This window comes from Ranitomeya imitator, chromosome 3 (assembly GCF_032444005.1).
Source record: "Ranitomeya imitator isolate aRanImi1 chromosome 3, aRanImi1.pri, whole genome shotgun sequence".
Classification (NCBI taxonomy): Eukaryota; Metazoa; Chordata; class Amphibia; order Anura; family Dendrobatidae; genus Ranitomeya; species Ranitomeya imitator.
In genome coordinates this window covers 818365331-818384262 of record NC_091284.1, presented here as the reverse complement: position 1 = coordinate 818384262, position 18932 = coordinate 818365331, and the positions used below count along the sequence as shown (strand labels likewise).

General features: G+C 44.4%; 1 protein-coding gene across 2 annotated transcripts in view; it reads right to left on the bottom strand.

Moving 5' to 3' along the window:
- TENM4 (teneurin transmembrane protein 4) overlaps positions 1-18932 on the bottom strand; it is a 1627060-nt gene that overhangs the window by 25535 nt on the left and 1582593 nt on the right. The window contains exons 22-25 of one of the 2 annotated variants that reach the window (XM_069759344.1): positions 14523-14790; positions 14214-14357; positions 6136-6385; positions 5325-5345 (exon numbers count right to left, since the gene is read on the bottom strand). In XM_069759344.1, coding sequence (XP_069615445.1) covers positions 5325-5345; positions 6136-6385; positions 14214-14357; positions 14523-14790 — 683 coding nt within the window. The remainder of the gene's footprint in view (positions 1-5324; positions 5346-6135; positions 6386-14213; positions 14358-14522; positions 14791-18932) is intronic. The other variant, XM_069759343.1, reaches the window with a different exon arrangement.

The window sequence follows — 18932 nt, the reverse complement described above, 5'->3', positions numbered from 1 at the left end:
GCCCATATGTACAAGAATATAACTACTATAATACTTCTCCTATGTACAAGAATATAACTACTATAATACTGCTCCTATGTACAAGAATATAAATACTATAATACTGCCCATATGTACAAGAATATAACTACTATAATACTGCCCGATGTACAAGAATATAACTACTATAATACTGCCCATATGTACAAGAATATAACTACTATAATACTGCCCCTATGTACAAGAATATAACTACTATAATACTTCTCCTATGTACAAGAATATAACTACTATAATACTGCCCATATGTACAAGAATATAACTACTATAATACTGCTCCTATGTACAAGAATATAACTACTATAATACTGCTCCTATGTACAAGAATATAACTACTATAATACTGCTCCTATGTACAAGAATATAACTACTATAATACTGCCCCTATGTACAACAATATAACTACTATAATACTGCTCCTATGTACAAGAATATAACTACTATAATACTGCCTCTATGTACAAGAATATAACTACTATAATACTGCCCCTATGTACAAGAATATAACTACTATAATACTGCTCCTTTATAAGATTCAAACTACTAAAATACTATATGCATGTGTAAGAATGTAAGTCTAAGGATTATTTTTGTAAAGGTTATGATTGTTTCCTTTTTTGTTTACAGTAGAAGCTCTCATTGATCTACTGATTCTTTAGCGGGATCTGGATGGTCTCCTTTCATTGTTTGTATAATTCCTTGATAAGATTAGATTATTATTATTCCGTCTGTTACGGAATATTTAGGATAATGGTGGCGGTATGGTTCTTATTCTGGAGACTTGGAAATATGTAGAGAAGGTGAGAATCTTGTGATCCGGCTCATTTACGTCGTCCATTTGAAGCGCACGTTGTGCTCCATTAGGAGGCAAATTGATGCTGCTCTGTGCCCTGGATACCCCTCCCGGCGCACTGTAATTAACCCCTATAAGCCTGACTACAGACCTTCCCTACACAGAAGAATAAGCACCAAACAGGGCAGAGAAGGAGATGGGGAGAAGCTAACGTCTCAGATTTTCCGGCTGTAACAAGCAGATTCTTGGCTTCATTATTATCTATTGTGACCTGTGCAGGTACGCCGATGTAACAGCGCAGAAGATGAGGACACAGCGGTAACTTATCCAAAGATTGTTTATTATTACACAGTAATTTGTATGATTAGGGTACAAATTAAACAAGATTAGCAGATTATTAGAGACCAAAAAAATGTTGTGCAATCTAAACCCAAAGTTACTTCTTTGGATAGAAGCGCTCCTATGGGAGTCAATGCTAATGCTCCGGTCCCGTGTACCGTACTTAGGCCCTTCACGTTGCGGATCTCACAAATGTCCCTCTAGCACGATCTACTCACTTCTTTTTGCTCTAGTCTCGCTCACTCAATTCTGGCCCCAAACACTTTGCTCTGTTCACAGCCTCTCAGTCCTTCCTCTAGTCACTCGTAATGGCAATTATAAGCCAAACTCGCTGCACCACACATCCGTATTTCTACAGGTCCAGATCCCGACTCTTCCCTTTCACTGCTCTTCTCGGCCTTTTATAATTAATAGCTGTGTCACAGCTACCACCTGACCTGGTGTCTCCTCCAATGTCTTCCCTCAGGGAACATGTACTTCACTTTTCAGTTCCAACTAAAGTAATTCATTCTGCTTTCTCTTTTCCCATCTTTGGCCAGCAGATGGCAGTGTTTGCTTGCAAACACTGTTAGGCGCATTAATTGCGTGCGTCTTCTCACTTGTCCATTTCCCAGCGCAGGACGCTGCACCGCTTCTTGTGGCGCAGGACGCTGCACCGCTTCTTGTGGCGCAGGACGCTGCACCGCTTCTTGTTGCGCAGGACGCTCCACCGCTTCTTGTGGCGCAGGACGCTGCACCGCTTCTTGTGGCGCAGGACGCTGCACCGCTTCTTGTGGCGAAGGACGCTGCAACGCTTCTTGTGGTGCAGGACGCTGCACCGCTTCTTGTGGCGCAGGACGCTGCACCGCTTCTTGTGGCGCAGGACGCTGCACCGCTTCTTGTGGCGCAGGACGCTGCACCGCTTCTTGTGGCGCAGGACGCTGCACCGCTTCTTGTGGCGCAGGACGCTGCACCGCTTCTTGTGGCGCAGGACGCTCCACCGCTTCTTGTGGCGCAGGACGCTGCACCGCTTCTTGTGGCGCAGGACGCTGCAACGCTTCTTGTGGTGCAGGACGCTGCACCGCTTCTTGTGGCGCAGGACGCTGCACCGCTTCTTGTGGCGCAGGATGCTGCACCGCTTCTTGTGGCGCAGGACGCCGCACCGCTTCTTGTAGCGCAGGACCCCGCACTGCTTCTTGTAGCGCAGGACCCCGCACCGCTTCTTGTAGCGCAGGACGCTGCACCGCTTCTTGAAGCAATAACGGATACATCACTACTTGGAGGTATGTATTGTACCATTCATGGGTGGGCATGGTGCTGTTACATTGAGTTGGGTCTGGGGCAGTATTCAAAGTCCCTTATATGTGGTCAGAGCCGCCCTCTACCCTATACAGAACACTGTTACAAACCCTCACCGGAAAAAGGTTTTTCAGCTTTAAAACTAACATTGTTTCCATTCACTGACAAGCATAAAACGCTGACCTATTGAATAAAGACTTGATGACCTCCTTTTACTCTCCTCGTTAATTGTAATGGGGAATTCCTTTTAATAAAATGTCACTAATTAACGCCAAGGAGAACAATTGTGCCGTCCGGGCGGCTAATCATGATTGGTGGAATCTCGTGGACTAACGAGCAGGAAATATTATATCTGGAATTACTCCCTGAATAAACTGCGCAGGAGCTAATTAACCATGAAAGACACAATGCTACAACGGGTCTAATATCGCAGCCTCATTGCCGGCAACGTGAGGAGCGAAACCGCCATCCATCACGTCATACAGTATGTATCAAGACGAGCCAGGCAATTAGCCAAGCAGCCTTCGTCTTAAAGTGAAGATTTCAGCAGCGAGGAGTCTGGGTGACACATTCCCCCCATCCATCTTCTGCATGCATGATGGCATGCAGAAAACCAAGCTCACCAGCCACGCCAAGATGAATGGATGGCAATGTCTGTCACTGATTAACGGTGCCAGGTTCAATCTCTGCTAAAACCATTAGATTCCAATTTAAAGGCACATTATGCTGAAAAATGACTGGTGCAATAAATGGCGCCCGCTTTGCACGGCAATTATACGCGGGAAGGAAACAAGATTCTTAGATAATGGTCAATAGAGGATTTTTTTTTGTATTTTTCTGGCCCATAGATGGCACTGGATCATAGAGGTTTTCAATGATAACAAAAGGAGTCATTTTAAGGAAGATATCTAGGGAAGTACAATGTAGAGCCCTGCTCCTCTTAAGGGAGTGCCCATTCTTTAGCGCCATGTGCCTCTTCATTACATCCCTACTCTTTAGAAACCTGTTCCTCTCGACCAAGTCCCTGCTCTTTAGAGCCCTGTTCCTCTTGACCAAGTCCCTACTCTTTAGAGCCCTGTTCCTCTTGACCATGTCCCTGCTCTTTAGAGCCCTGTTCCTCTGGACCAAGTCCCTGCTCTTTAGAGTCCTGTTCCTCTTGACCAAGTCCCTGCTCTTTAGAGCCCTGTTTCTCTTCATCAAGTCCCTGCTCTTTAGAGTCCTCTTCCTCTTGACCAAGTCCCTGCTCTTTAGAGTCCTCTTCCTCTTGACCAAGTCCCTGCTCTTTTGAGCCCTGTTCCTCTTGACCAAGTCCCTGCTCTTTAGAGTCCTCTTCCTCTTGACCAAGTCCCTGTTCTTTTGAGCCCTGTTCCTCTTGACCAAGTCCCTACTCTTTAGAGCCCTGTTCCTCTTCATCAAGTCCCTGCTCTTTAGAGCCCTGTTCCTCTTGACCAAGTCCCTACTCTTTAGAGCCCTGTTCCTCTTGACCAAGTCCCTGCTCTTTAGAGCCCTGTTCCTCTGGACCAAGTCCCTACTCTTTAGAGCCCTGTTCCTCTTGACCAAGTCCCTACTCTTTAGAGCCCTGTTCCTCTTGACCATGTCCCTGCTCTTTAGAGCCCTGTTCCTCTGGACCAAGTCCCTGCTCTTTAGAGTCCTCTTCCTCTTGACCAAGTCCCTGCTCTTTAGAGCCCTGTTCCTCTTGACCAAGTCCCTACTCTTTAGAGCCTTGTTCCTCTTCATCGAGTCCCTGCTCTTTAGAGCCCTGTTCCTCTTGACCACGTCCCTACTCTTTAGAGCCCTGTTCCTCTTGACCAAGTCCCTGCTCTTTAGAGCCCTGTTCCTCTGGACCAAGTCCCTACTCTTTAGAGCCCTGTTCCTCTTGACCAAGTCCCTGCTCTTTAGAGCCCTGTTCCTCTGGACCAAGTCCCTACTCTTTAGAGCCCTGTTCCTCTTGACCATGTCCCTGCTCTTTAGAGCCCTGTTCCTCTGGACCAAGTCCCTGCTCTTTAGAGTCCTCTTCCTCTTGACCAAGTCCCTGCTCTTTAGAGCCCTGTTCCTCTTGACCAAGTCCCTACTCTTTAGAGCCTTGTTCCTCTTCATCAAGTCCCTGCTCTTTAGAGCCCTGTTCCTCTTGACCACGTCCCTACTCTTTAGAGCCCTGTTCCTCTTGACCAAGTCCCTGCTCTTTAGAGCCCTGTTCCTCTGGACCAAGTCCCTACTCTTTAGAGCCCTGTTCCTCTGGACCAAGTCCCTGCTCTTTAGAGTCCTGTTCCTCTGGACCAAGTCCCTGCTCTTTAGAGTCCTCTTCCTCTTGACCAAGTCCCTGCTCTTTTGAGCCCTGTTCCTCTTGACCAAGTCCCTGCTCTTTAGAGTCCTCTTCCTCTTGACCAAGTCCCTGCTCTTTAGAGCCCTGTTCCTCTGGACCAAGACCCTGCTCTTTAGAGCCCTATTTTTCTTCCCATTATGTGCCACTGCTTCAAAGTGACCCCAGTCCCTTCGTCACTGCTCATAAATTTTCAGTCTGTTGAGTCCCCTTTTTGTAATCTGTGAGCAACAAGGAGGACACTAAGTCGTAATCGATGGCCATTCTGAACCCTTTTATGGAAAGAAATCAGTTAAGTCGATGGTTCAGAGTAGAACTTTTAGAAATTAAATTAATGGAAAATTCCCCTTTAAGAGCAAAAAAATAAAATAAAAAAAAACAAGTATAAAATAGATAACTAATAGATATATAAACAAAGACACACAAGCGGCAAGTAGGTTTGATCAGCAAATTAACAATGACTGGTCGATTCCTAATGAGACTCCCTTAAAGGGGCCCACAATTAAGGGGAGCGGCTTTACAATAGGATGGCACGGAGAGCTGAGGAGCTATTACCTGTGTCTGAAATCCTTATTTCTGAAGAGAAGACAAGAGGGACAGAGAGAAAATTAAGTGTTAGTAAAAGACGCAGGAAAGTAAAGAGGTTAATTTAACAAGGTGAGAACAGAACTCAACACATGGAGCAGAGCTGAATTTGCCAGGTAAGTCATTTTTTTGTGCATGGTTATAACCCCCTGAGATGAGAGAAGTCAATGGGTCATCCTGCAGACCTATGTAAAAAAAAAACAAAAAAAAAAACAAAACACATTCTACCCAATGATAAACTGACGTCTGCATTTGCACATTTTGTTTAAAATGTTTTTTTTTTTCAATATTAATTTTTGCTATTAATTCGGCCATTAGGGGGCACTGGTTAGCGGTCATAATTGAAAAAAGAAAAAGAGGCCAGAACAAGTCACTGTTGAGCTGTGCTTAACAGAAAAGCCAAAAAAAAGGAAACTGCTCCTGTGTTCAATATACCCTCTATAGGAATCAGCGTATAATAAATATGGCTGACTAATTATACTGGCTACTATTGGGCAGTGCCAGCATGCTACTAAACGGAGGAGCACCTCTACTGAGAGGGTCATCTCCACCTGAAAACCTCTTTTATAAAGGAAGTTATGAAATTCCAACGATCAGTTGGGATCAGGGAAAGTTGTGGCCAGCCTTACATTTTCCCTGCAGTGGCCACTACAGGTAAAAGAAGGTATTACACAGCGACTCTTCAAATAAATAGGGTTGGGTCTTCCAAATTGAGAGTGGTAAAGGTTTTTTAGGGACAAAATAATAGAGTGACCCCCTCTGTGAGGTCTGCTATAATTACCTTAGCTCCAGGATGTTTGTGACATTGCCAGAGGGGAAGATTCTTCGGATGTAGTTAAAGTCTCCAACATAAAGGCTCCCGTCGGGGCCACAAGTCAGGGCCACTGGTGCCAAAAGTTTGTTACCATCTGCCAAGCCATTGCAGCTAGGACAGGAGATGCTTCGGCGGCGCCCGTTGCCCATGGTGCTTCCAATCACGGCCGGCTGCTGCGAAATGAACTGATTTTCTCCGTTGCCTTTGTGCAGGATACCTGATCCCAAAAAGAAGAAACTGGTTACTCTTCTTACATTGAATATTTTTCTATATAGGAAATATGTGGTGATCTTTCCCTTTAAGAGGATTACTGCCTAAATAAGCAAAATGCAAATAAGAGGGGGGAAACATGTAACTTCTTAAAGGGACCCTACATCTAAATTCTGCATTTTCTCAATTTGTTTCACTATAGGTGAATGTAATCTTTGCTCCCTGTAATCAGACAGAATTCGAAGAGTCAGAATCCAATTTATTTTTTGCAAATATATTTAAAGAGTAACATTTTCATTTAATAAAATAATAGTACACATGAAAATAAGCAACTTTATAATATATTTAATCATAGAAATCCACTTCTTCTCCTGGACTGATTTTCAGTCTCAGTTAATTGGTAAAATCTGTATTTAGTCAAGGCAGGAGCTATAGAAACCACACAGACATTCTAGGGAGGAGCTACAGGAACCACACAGACATTCAAGGGAGGAGCTAGAGGAACACAGACATTCTAGGGAGGAGCTAGAGGAACACACAGACCTGCTAGGGAGGAGCTATAGAAACACACAGATATTGTAGGGAGGAGCTAGAGGAACAGACATTCTAGGGAGGAGCTAGAGGAACACAGATATTCTAGGGAGGAGCTAGAGGAACTCACAGACATTCTAGGGAGGAGCTAGAGGAACACAGATATTCTAGGCAGGAGCTAGAGGAACACAGACATTCTAGGGAGGAGCTAGAGGAACACACAGATATTCTAGGGAGGAGCTAGAGGAACAGATATTCTAGGGAGGAGCTACAAAAACACAGATATTCTAGGGAGGAGCTAGAGGAACACAGATATTCTAGGGAGGAGCTAGAGGAACTCACAGACATTCTAGGGAGGAGCTAGAGGAACACACAGACATTCTAGGGAGGAGCTAGAGGAACACAGATATTCTAGGGAGGAGCTAGAGGAACAGATATTCTAGGGAGGAGCTAGAGGAACACAGATATTCTAGGAAGGAGCTAGAGGAACACAGACATTCTAGGGAGGAGCTAGAGGAACTCACAGACATTCTAGGGAGGAGCTAGAGGAACACAGACATTGTAGGGAGGAGCTAGAGGAACACAGACATTCTAGGGAGGAGCTAGAGGAACACATTCTAGGGAGGAGCTAGAGGAACACAGATATTCTAGGGAGGAATTAGAGGAACACACAGACATACTAGGAAGGAGCTAGAGTAACACAGATATTCCAGGCAGGAGCTAGAGGAACACAGACATTCCAGGCAGGAGCTAGAGGAACACACAGACATTGTAGGGAGGAGCTAGAGGAACACAGACATTCTAGGGATGAGCTAGAAGAACACAGACATTGTAGGGAGGAGCTAGAGGAACACAGACATTCCAGGCAGGAGCTAGAGGAACACAGACATTCCAGGCAGGAGCTAGAGGAACACAGACATTCCAGGCAGGAGCTAGAGGAACACACAGACATTGTAGGGAGGAGCTAGAGGAACACAGACATTCTAGGGATGAGCTAGAAGAACACAGACATTGTAGGGAGGAGCTAGAGGAACACACGGACATTCTAGGGAGGAGCCAGAGGCACACAGATATTCTAGGGAGGAGCTAGAGGAACTCACAGACATTCTAGGGAGGAGCTAGAGGAACACAGATATTCTAGGGAGGAACTAGAGGAACACACAGACATACTAGGGAGGAGCTAGAGGAACACAGACATTCTAGGCAGGAGCTAGAGGAACACACAGACATTGTAGGGAGGAGCTAGAGGAACACAGACATTCTAGGGATGAGCTAGAAGAACACAGACATTCTAGGGAGGAGCTAGAGGAACACAGATAATCTAGGGAGGAATTAGAGGAACACACAGACATACTAGGAAGGAGCTAGAGTAACACAGATATTCTAGGGAGGAGCTAGAGGAACACAGACATTCCAGGCAGGAGCTAGACAGACATTCCAGGCAGGAGCTAGAGGAACACACAGACATTGTAGGGAGGAGCTAGAGGAACACATACATTCTAGGGATGAGCTAGAAGAACACAGACATTGTAGGGAGGAGCTAGAGGAACACACGGACATTCTAGGTAGGAGCTAGAGGAACACAGATATTCTAGGGAGGAGCTAGAGGAACACAGATATTCTAGGGAGGAACTAGAGGAACACACAGACATACTAGGGAAGAGCTAGAGGAACACAGACATTCTAGGCAGGAGCTAGAGGAACACAGACATTCCAGGCAGAAGCTAGAGGAACACAGACATTCCAGGCAGAAGCTAGAGGAACACACAGACATTCTAGGGAGGAGCTAGAGGAACACACATACTATAGGGAGGAGCTAGAGGAAGACAGACATTCTAGGGAGGAGCTAGAGGAACACACATGCATCCTAGGAAGGAGCTAGAGGAACACAGATATTCTAGGGAGGAGCTAGAGGAACACAGACATTCTAGGGAGGAGCTAGAGGAACACAGACATTCTAGGGAGGAGCTAGAGGAACACACAGACATTCTAGGGAGGAGCTAGAGGAACACACAGACATTCTAGGGAGGAGCTAGAGGAACATAGACATTCTAGGGAGGAGCTAGAGGAACACAGACATTCTAGGGAGGAGCTAGAGGAACACAGATATTCTAGGCAGGAGCTAGAGGAACACACAGACATTCTAGGGAGGAGCTAGAGGAACACAGATATTCTAGGGAGGAGCTAGAGGAACAGATATTCTAGGGAGGAGCTACAAAAACACAGATATTCTAGGGAGGAGCTAGAGGAACACAGATATTCTAAGAAGGAGCTAGAGGAACACAGACATTCTAGGGAGGAGCTAGAGGAACTCACAGACATTCTAGGGAGGAGCTAGAGGAACACAGACATTGTAGGGAGGAGCTAGAGGAACACACAGACATTCTAGGGAGGAGCTAGAGGAACACAGACATTCTAGGGAGGAGCTAGAGGAACACAGACATTCTAGGGAGGAGCTAGAGGAACACAGATATTCTAGGCAGGAGCTAGAGGAACACACAGACATTCTAGGGAGGAGCTAGAGGAACACAGATATTCTAGGAAGGAGCTAGAGGAACACAGACATTCTAGGGAGGAGCTAGAGGAACTCACAGACATTCTAGGGAGGAGCTAGAGGAACACACAGACATTCTAGGGAGGAGCTAGAGGAACACACAGACATTCTAGGGAGGAGCTAGAGGAACACACAGACATTCTAGGGAGGAGCTAGAGGAACACAGACATTTTAGGGAGTAGCTAGAGGAACACACATACATCCTAGGAAGGAGCTAGAGGAACACAGCTATTCTAGGGAGGAGCTAGAGGAACACACAGACATTCTAGAGAGGAGTTAGGGGAACACACATACTATAGGGAGGAGCTAGAGGAACACAGACATTCTAGGGAGGAGCTAGAGGAACACATGCATCCTAGGAAGGAGCTAGAGGAACACAGATATTCTAGGGAGGAGCTAGAGGAACAAAGATCTTCTAGGGAGGAGCTAGAGGAACAAAGATATTCTAGGGAGGAGCTAGAGGAACAAAGATATTCTAGGGAGGAGCTAGAGGAACACAGATATTCTAGGGAGGAACACACAGACATTCTAGGGAGGAGCTAGAGGAACACACAGACATTGTAGGGAGGAGCTACAGGAACACGGATATTCTAGGGAGGAGCTAGAGGAACAAAGATATTCTAGGGAGGAGCTAGAGGAACACAGATATTCTAGGGAGGAACACACAGACATTCTAAGGAGGAGCTAGAGGAACAAAGATCTTCTAGGGAGGAGCTAGAGGAACAAAGATATTCTAGGGAGGAGCTAGAGGAACACAGATATTCTAGGGAGGAACACACAAACATTCTAGGGAGGAGCTAGAGGAACACAGACATTGTAGGGAGGAGCTACAGGAACACGGATATTCTAGGGAGGAGCTAGAGGAACAAAGATATTCTAGGGAGGAGCTAGAGGAACAGATATTCTAGGGAGGAGCTAGAGGAACAAAGATATTCTAGGGAGGAGCTAGAGGAACACATACATTCTAGGGAGGAGCTAGAGGAACACAGACATTCTAGGGAGGAGCTAGAAGAACACAGACATTCTAGGGAGGAGCTAGAGGAACACAGACATTTTAGGGAGGAGCTAGAGGAACACAGACATTCTAGGGAGGAGCTAGAGGAACACAGACATTGTAGAGAGGTGCTAGAGGAACGCAGATATTCTAGGGAGGAGCTAGAGGAACACAAGAACACAGATATTCTAGGGAGGAGCTAGAGGAACACAGATATTCTAGGGAGGAGCTAGAGGAACAGAGATATTCTAGGAGGAGCTAGAGGAACACAGATATTCTAGGAGGAGCTAGAGGAACAAAGATATTCTAGGGAGGAGCTAGAGGAACAAAGATATTCTAGGGAGGAACTAGAGGAACACACAGACATACTAGGGAAGAGCTAGTGGAACAAAGAATCTAGGGAGGAGCTAGAGGAACACAGACATTCTAGGGAGGAGCTAGAGGAACACAGATATTCTAGGAGGAGCTAGAGGAACACAGATATTCTAGGGAGGAGCTAGAGGAACACAGATATTCTAGGGAGGAACTAGAGGAACACACAGACATACTAGGGAGGAGCTAGAGGAACACAGACATTCTAGGGAGGAGCTAGAGGAACACAGACATTGTAGGGAGGTGCTAGAGGAACGCAGATATTCTAGGGAGGAACTAGAGGAACACAAGAACACAGATATTCTAGGGAGGAGCTAGAGGAACACAGATATTCTAGGGAGGAGCTAGAGGAACACAGATATTCTAGGAGGAGCTAGAGGAACACAGATATTCTAGGGAGGAGCTAGAGGAACAAAGATATTCTAGGGAGGAACTAGAGGAACACACAGACATACTAGGGAAGAGCTAGTGGAACAAAGAATCTAGGGAGGAGCTAGAGGAACACAGACATTCTAGGGAGGAGCTAGAGGAACACAGATATTCTAGGAGGAGCTAAAGGAACACAGATATTCTAGGGAGGAGCTAGAGGAACACAGATATTCTAGGGAGGAACTAGAGGAACACACAGACATACTAGGGAGGAGCTAGAGGAACACAGACATTCTAGGGAGGAGCTGGAGGAACACAGACATTCTAGGGAGGAGCTAGAGGAACACAAAGACATTCTAGGGAGGAGCTAGAGGAATACACAGACATTCTAGGGAGGAGCTAGAGGAATACACAGACATTCTAGGGAGGAGCTAGAGGAACACATATTCTAGGGAGGAGCTAGAGGAACAGACATTCTAGGGAAGAGCTAGAGGAACACAGACATTCTAGGGAGGAGCTAGAGGAACACACAGACATTCTAGGGAGGAGCTAGAGGAATACACAGACATTCTAGGGAGGAGCTAGAGGAACAGACATTCTAGGTAGGTGCTAGAGGAACGCAGATATTCTAGGGAGGAGCTAGAGGAACAGACATTCTAGGGAGGAGCTAGAGGAACACAGACATTCTAGGGAGGAGCTAGAGGAACAGACATTCTAGGGAGGAGCTAGAGGAACACACAGACATTCTAGGGAGGAGCTAGAGGAACACAGACATTCTAGGGAGGAGCTAGAGGAACAGACATTCTAGGGAGGAGCTAAAGGAACACAGACATTCTAGGGAGGAGCTAGAGGAACACACAGACATGGTAGAAAGGAGCTAGAGGAACACATTCTACGGAGGAGCCAGAGGAACACACAGACATGGTAGGGAGGAGCTAGAGGAACATATATTCTAGGGAGGAGCTAGAGGATCACATATTCTAGGGAGGAGCTAGAGGAACACATTCTAGGGAGGAGCTAGAGGATCACAGATATTCTAGTGAGGAGCTAGAGGAACACAAACATTCTAGGGAGGAGCTAGAGGAATACAGACATTCTAGAGGGGTCCTTATCCATTTTTGGATTCGTGGAAGCTCTGGTTACACTCTGTTCTAAATGTTGCTTTTTCCTTTCAGGACCATCAGGGGTTAATGTCAGTTCCCCCCCCCCACTGGCAATCTGGTGTAACTGCAGAGCTGTTGGGTCAGCTGATGTGGTGGTGACTCCCACCATCCTTTAAATGGTCACCTGATGCATCAGCTGACTGTTGGTGATAGAGTTTCTCTGGAAACCAGCTGATGTGTGATGACCTCTCTGGTGCCAGTGTGTATCAGCTGTTTGAGGTTCTGGTGTTGTATCCTATGCTGAGTGGAGTTTGGAGTCTGGCTTCAGTGTAATATGCGGAGTGGAGCTAGGCAGCTAAGTCTGGAAGCTAAGTGTGCTGATTTTTCCTCGTCCCTCTAGTATTTGTCACTATCCCCTGTGTGGTACCATCTGCAGTGGTGAGGCTAGCGCTCCATGCTGGCCAGTGCACTAGCCAGGGCAGTGTGAGGTGACAACTAGGGACGAGGTTTCTGACGGCGGTGGGGGAAGGACCCACTTATGGCATTAGGGGAGTGCAGGGACAGGACTCAGGTTTGAGCAGGAGGTGACCATTCCTTCATTTCCCTATTAATAGGGCCTCCCTCCCCCCTTTTCCATCCTGTTGTGAGTTTGTTGTGCTGTCCGCTTACCGACCCGTTGGGTCGCAATACATATTGTGACAGGGAGCTAGAGGAACACACAGACATTCTAGCGAGGAGCTAGAATAACGCACAGACATTCTAGGGAGGAGCTAGAGGAACACAGACATTCTAGGGAAGAGCTAGAGGAACACAGACATTCTAGGGAGGAGCTAGAGGAACAAAGATATTCTAGGGAGGAGCTAGAGGAACAAAGATATTCTAGGGAGGAGCTAGAGGAACAAAGATATTCTAGGGAGGAGCTAGAGGAACACAGATATTCTAGGGAGGAACTAGAGGAACACACAGACATACTAGGGAGGAGCTAGAGGAACACAGACATTCTAGGGAGGAGCTAGAGGAACACACAGACATTCTAGGGAGGAGCTAGAGGAACACAGACATTGTAGGGAGGAGCTAGAGGAACATACAGACATTGTAGGGAGGAGCTAGAGGAACACAGATATTCTAGGGAGGAGCTAGAGGAACACAGACATTCTAGGAAAGAGCTAGAGGAACACACAGACATTCTAGGGAGGAGCTAGAGGAACACACAGACATTCTAGGGAGGAGCTAGAGGAATACACAGACATTCTAGGGAGGAGCTAGAGGAACACAGACATTCTAGGGAGGAGCTAGAGGAGCACAGACATTCTAGGGAGGAGCTAGAGGAACACAGAGACATTGTAGGGAGGAGCTAGAGGAATACAGACATTTAAGGGAGGCGCTAGAAGAACACACAGACATTCTAGGGAGGAGCTAGAGGAATACAGACATTCTAGGGAGGAGCTAGAGGAACACAGACATTCTAGGGAGGAGCTAGGGGAACACAGACATTTTAGTGAGCAGCTTGAGGAACACAGATACATTGTAGGGAGGAGCTAGAGGAATACAGACATTTCAGGGAGGAGCTAGAAGAACACAGACATTCTAGAGAGGAGCTAGAGTAACACAGACCTTCTAGGGAGGAGCTACAAAAAGTTCTTCAAAAATAGCAGTTACAGTTCTCCATAAAACTTTATAGGCATCATCTGTCATCTTATTCAGTGCTGAGAAAAATCTGTACACTCTGAAGACAGATTTTAACCATGAATTGAGAATTTTGAGAATGAATGATCAGTCCAGGAGGAGAAAGAAGCTGATTTCTTTGATAAGACATATAGCAAAAGCTTCTTATATTCATTTGTACTATAGTTGATTTATGAAAAAAAAATTAAAATCAAGTCTGTTGAATAAAAAACGTGTTATCACTCACCGGTCTGTATATTGAGAGCATGATGTTTGTCCAGAGACCATCCCCCCAACTTAGATGCCTCGATTTCATAACCCTGTAATATCGCAGTCCTCTTCTCCCAGAGAATGAGGTCGGGACAGGATTCGTACTCATAGCCCACAGACACTGGAAGGGAAAAAGAGAGATGAAATTGCGGCTAGTGATGGACGACTACCCCAATATCTGCATCTGTAAAATTTCAGGGTGTCAATAACACCCAGAAACAGAGATGGTTGCAGCTTTGGGTGTGAATGGAATATAAAACAAGCTTGAACTGCTCTGACAACGTACCAAAAGCTTCCGACAACCCGTAGACCTTTTGACTGTACACATCGGTCTTGTCCCAAATGAAAAAGTAAGAGAGGTCCGGGGCGGCTGCAAACCACTTCCTGAAGAGGCGGCCTTCGACAGCGACCATTAAGTGGACTTTCATGAGGTTGAACGGGATGGCGAGGTGAGTGAGGCTGATTCTCAGGACGGACTTGTAACCCGCGTTCCTTGTGCTCAGATAGTTCAGTTTGATTTTAGTCCCAGGGATTTTAATTTCTTCTTGTAGTGCCTTAAAAAGAAAAAAAAAAAAAAAAAATCACCATAATTTCCGGTAATGACCATCAACAATCTTTTTACGGACGTGAGAAATAAGAATAATGCCCCCCATCGATGGGTGAAAATGTAGCGTTTGTCATCGGTGTACAATAAATGACACCTTACATCCGGTTAGAGCAGATTATGGGCGTTCAACCCCTTACACGCTGCTGTCAATAGTGACCGCGGCATCTAGACTGTTAACAGAAGGAGCAAGCTTTGGAGGCCAGTCAACAACATTTTAATGGAAAATTTTTTATTTTTATTCCACTTTGCGTCAATCCTAGAAGGGTTAACAAACTTCCTGACCGCAGTTTTGAAGACATCAGGGGATGCCGTTAAAAAAAAAAAAAAGTATTAATTTGTGTTATTTTTTAAAAATCTACAGAACCGTCAAAGTCACTTCAAAAGTCAATAGTTCCTTTAAAAAAAAAAATGCTTGAAAATAAATTTTCATTATTCCGACACCCTAAAAAAAAAATAAAAGTGCGTTTGAAAAAATAAAAAATTAAAATTATGGGGACGTAAAAGAAACAAATGGGAAATGTTATTAGCTTTTTTGTGTAGTTCAACAGTCAAATGTGAAAATTGCCAATTTTACAAAATATTTAAAATATTTTCTTAAATAAACACAGAACTAGAGCTAAATTTACCACAAAGTGCAATATGTCCTGAAAAAAACAACTCAATCACGGGGATATAATCAAACATTCCATAGATTGTTACCACGCTAAGTGATACATTTCAAAATTGAGAAATGGGGTTTGGTCACTACGGGGTTAAATCTTTCTGGATGACGAATATAAAGCAAGAACTACAGTAGAGACTGACACGGGAAAGACAATAGGAAAAAGGAAAAGGGAGAGAGAGGAGATTGAGGTATCTGATGGTGGTTCTGGTGACGTCGTCAAGCACTGATGGTGGGTCTATTGCTGTATTCATATACTGATGGTGGATCTAGTGATACATTCATGTACTAATGATGGTTCTGGTGATTTATTCGTATACTGATGCTGGTTCTGGTGACATAGTCAAGCACTGATGGTGGGTCTGTTGCTGTATTCATATACTGATGGTGGATCTAGTGATGCATTCATGTACTTATGATGGTTCTGGTGACATTCGTGTACTGATGCTTGTTCTGGTGACGTAGTCAAGCACTGATGGTGGGTCTGTTGCTGTATGCATATACTGATGGTGGATCTAGTAATGCATTCATGTACTAACGATGGTCCTGGTGATTTATTCATATACTGATGCTGGTTCTGGTGACATAGTCAAGCACTGATGGTGGGTCTGTTGCTGTATTCATACACTGATGGTGGATCTAGTGATGCATTCATGTACTAATGATGGTTCTGGTGACATTCTTGTACTGATGCTGGTTCTGGTGACGTAGTCAAGCACTGATGGTTGGTCTGTTGCTGTATGCATATACTGATGGTGGATCTAGTAATGCATTCATTGACTAACGATGGTTCTGGTGATTTATTCGTATACTGATGCTGGTTCTGGTGACAGTCAAGCACTGATGGTGGGTCTGTTGCTGTATTCATATACTGATGGTGGATCTAGTGATGTATTCATGTACTAATGATGGTTCTGGTGATTTATTCGTGTACTGATGCTGGTTCTGGTGACGTATTCATGTCCCAGAAAGCTCTGTGATGCCCCCTTTGGGTGCAGTACTGGCTCCCAATATGAACCAAGGGAACGCATTAACCATTTGAAGTATGCTGCCTCCACTTTTCCACATGAGTAATCGCAGCTCTGAAGGACATTAAGCCAGTTATGTATTATAAATTGAGGCTAAAGGCAGAAAAACTAAATCTGCAAGTTTAGCAATATGGCCGATTTCCTGAGGCGGTAAACAACGGCACGCATGTAAAGTACGCTCTAATTTCCTTCCAGGGTGAAGTCTTCCATCACCCAGACAGGGCCATTTATCTCGCCTGAGATGTAAACATTGCTCAGGAGGCTGGAAGTCCTCGATTACATGGTTAAAGTGACTTTAAGCTCTCGTTTGCTAATTAAACAAATGACTGCCATTAAGCAGGTGGCTCCGCCAAGGATCCTCTGTTACACTTAAATACTGAAGGTGATAAAAATTTAGATATTTCTGCGTCGTACCTGTCACTTTAAGAATGCCGCTTTGGATGTGACAAGAGTGTTGTGTTCTTAGAAACGCTTGTACAAAAACACACAGCTTTGGTTGTGACAGGAGTGTCAATACTTGTACAACAGAACAATTTGATTTCCACGTCCTGACCCAATTTAGTATTTTAAAGGTTTCTCTAGTCACATAAAGAGCTGCATTCAAACTTTTGAATAACCTCACGTTTCCCTGAAGCTTCTGGTGTGAACGCGAATATTATTTTAGAATCTTTGTATAAATGTATCAACATTTTAGAAATACTTCTGCCGAAACATAATTTGCTTTACTTTCAAAAAGGCCTTGGCTTACATCTTCTCCACTCACATCCAGAGCAGTATTCAATCTTCTGCAGATTTCCTGTTAGCGCTTTGCCTAGATTGTCTTGCATCCCCCAGCTCTCTACAATGAATGAGCTTTTGTGATCAGAACTATCTGTTAGCAAATACCAATAGGAAGATGAGCAGAATTTTGAATGCAGCTCTGGAGGTGAAAGAAGAATAAAAATATGTGAAAGAATAGAGAATGCAGCTCCGAATATGACAGGAGAATAAAAGTATATGAAAGAATAGAGAATGCAGCTCCGGATGTGACAGGAGAATAAAAGAATATGAAAGAATAGAGAATGCAGCTCTGGATGTGACAGGAGAATAAAAGAATATGAAAGAATAGAGAATGCAGCTCTGGATGTGACAGGAGAATAAAAGAATATGAAAGAATAGAGAATGCAACTCTGGATGTGACAGGAGAATAAAAGCATGTGAAAAAATAGAGACTGCAGCTCTGAAGGCAACAGGAGAATAAAAATATTTGAAGGAATAGAGAATGTAGCTCCGGAGGTGACAGGAGAATAAAACTATATGAAAGAATAGAGAATGCAGCTCCGGAGGTGACAGGAGAATAAAAGTATATGAAAGAATAGAGAATGCAGCTCTGGATGTGACAGGAGAATAAAAGAATATGAAAGAATAGAGAATGCAGCTCCGGAGGTGACAGGAGAATAAAAGTATATGAAAGAATAGCTAATGCAGCTCTGGATGTGACAGGAGAATAAAAGAATATGAAAGAATAGAGAATGCAGCTCTGGATGTGACAGGAGAATAAAAGTATATGAAAGAATAGAGAATGCAGCTCTGAAGGCAACAGGAGAATAAAAATATTTGAAAGAATAGAGAATGCAGCTCCGGAGGTGACAGGAGAATAAAAGTATATGAAAGAATAGCTAATGCAGCTCTGGATGTGACAGGAGAATAAAAGAATATGAAAGAATAGAGAATGCAGCTCTGGATGTGACAGGAGAATAAAAGAATATGAAAGAATAGAGAATGCAGCTCTGGATGTGACAGGAGAATAAAAGAATATGAAAGAATAGAGAATGCAGCTCTGGATGTGACAGGAGAATAAAAGAATATGAAAGAATAGAGAATGCAGCTCTGGATGTGACAGGAGAATAAAAGCATGTGAAAAAATAGAGACTGCAGCTCTGAAGGCAACAGGAGAATAAAAATATTTGAAAGAATAGAGAATGCAGCTCTGGAGGTGACAGGAGAATAAAAGTATGTGAAAGAATAGAGAATGCAGCTCTGGATGTAACAGGAGAACAAAAGTACCGTATATGAAAGAATAGAGAATGCAGCTCTGGAGGTGACAGGAGAATAAAAGTATATGAAAGAATAGAGAATGCAGCTCTGGAGGTGACAGGAGAATAAAAGTATATGAAAGAATAGAGAATGCAGCTCCGGATGTGACAGGAGAATAGAAGTCAAGTTTGAGAACTAAAAAGGCAAAAGAAAAAAAAAAAAAAAAACGACAATGGAGAAGGTCGTCTTCTCCATTCACACCCAGAGCAGCAATCAAATTTCTGTTTTCCCCTATGCCAAACTCTTCTCGACTCTTTTTGTGCCCCCCAGGTGGTTACGTCTCTACAGAAGATGCTCTTACTTGGTGGAAGCTGTTTACACAGT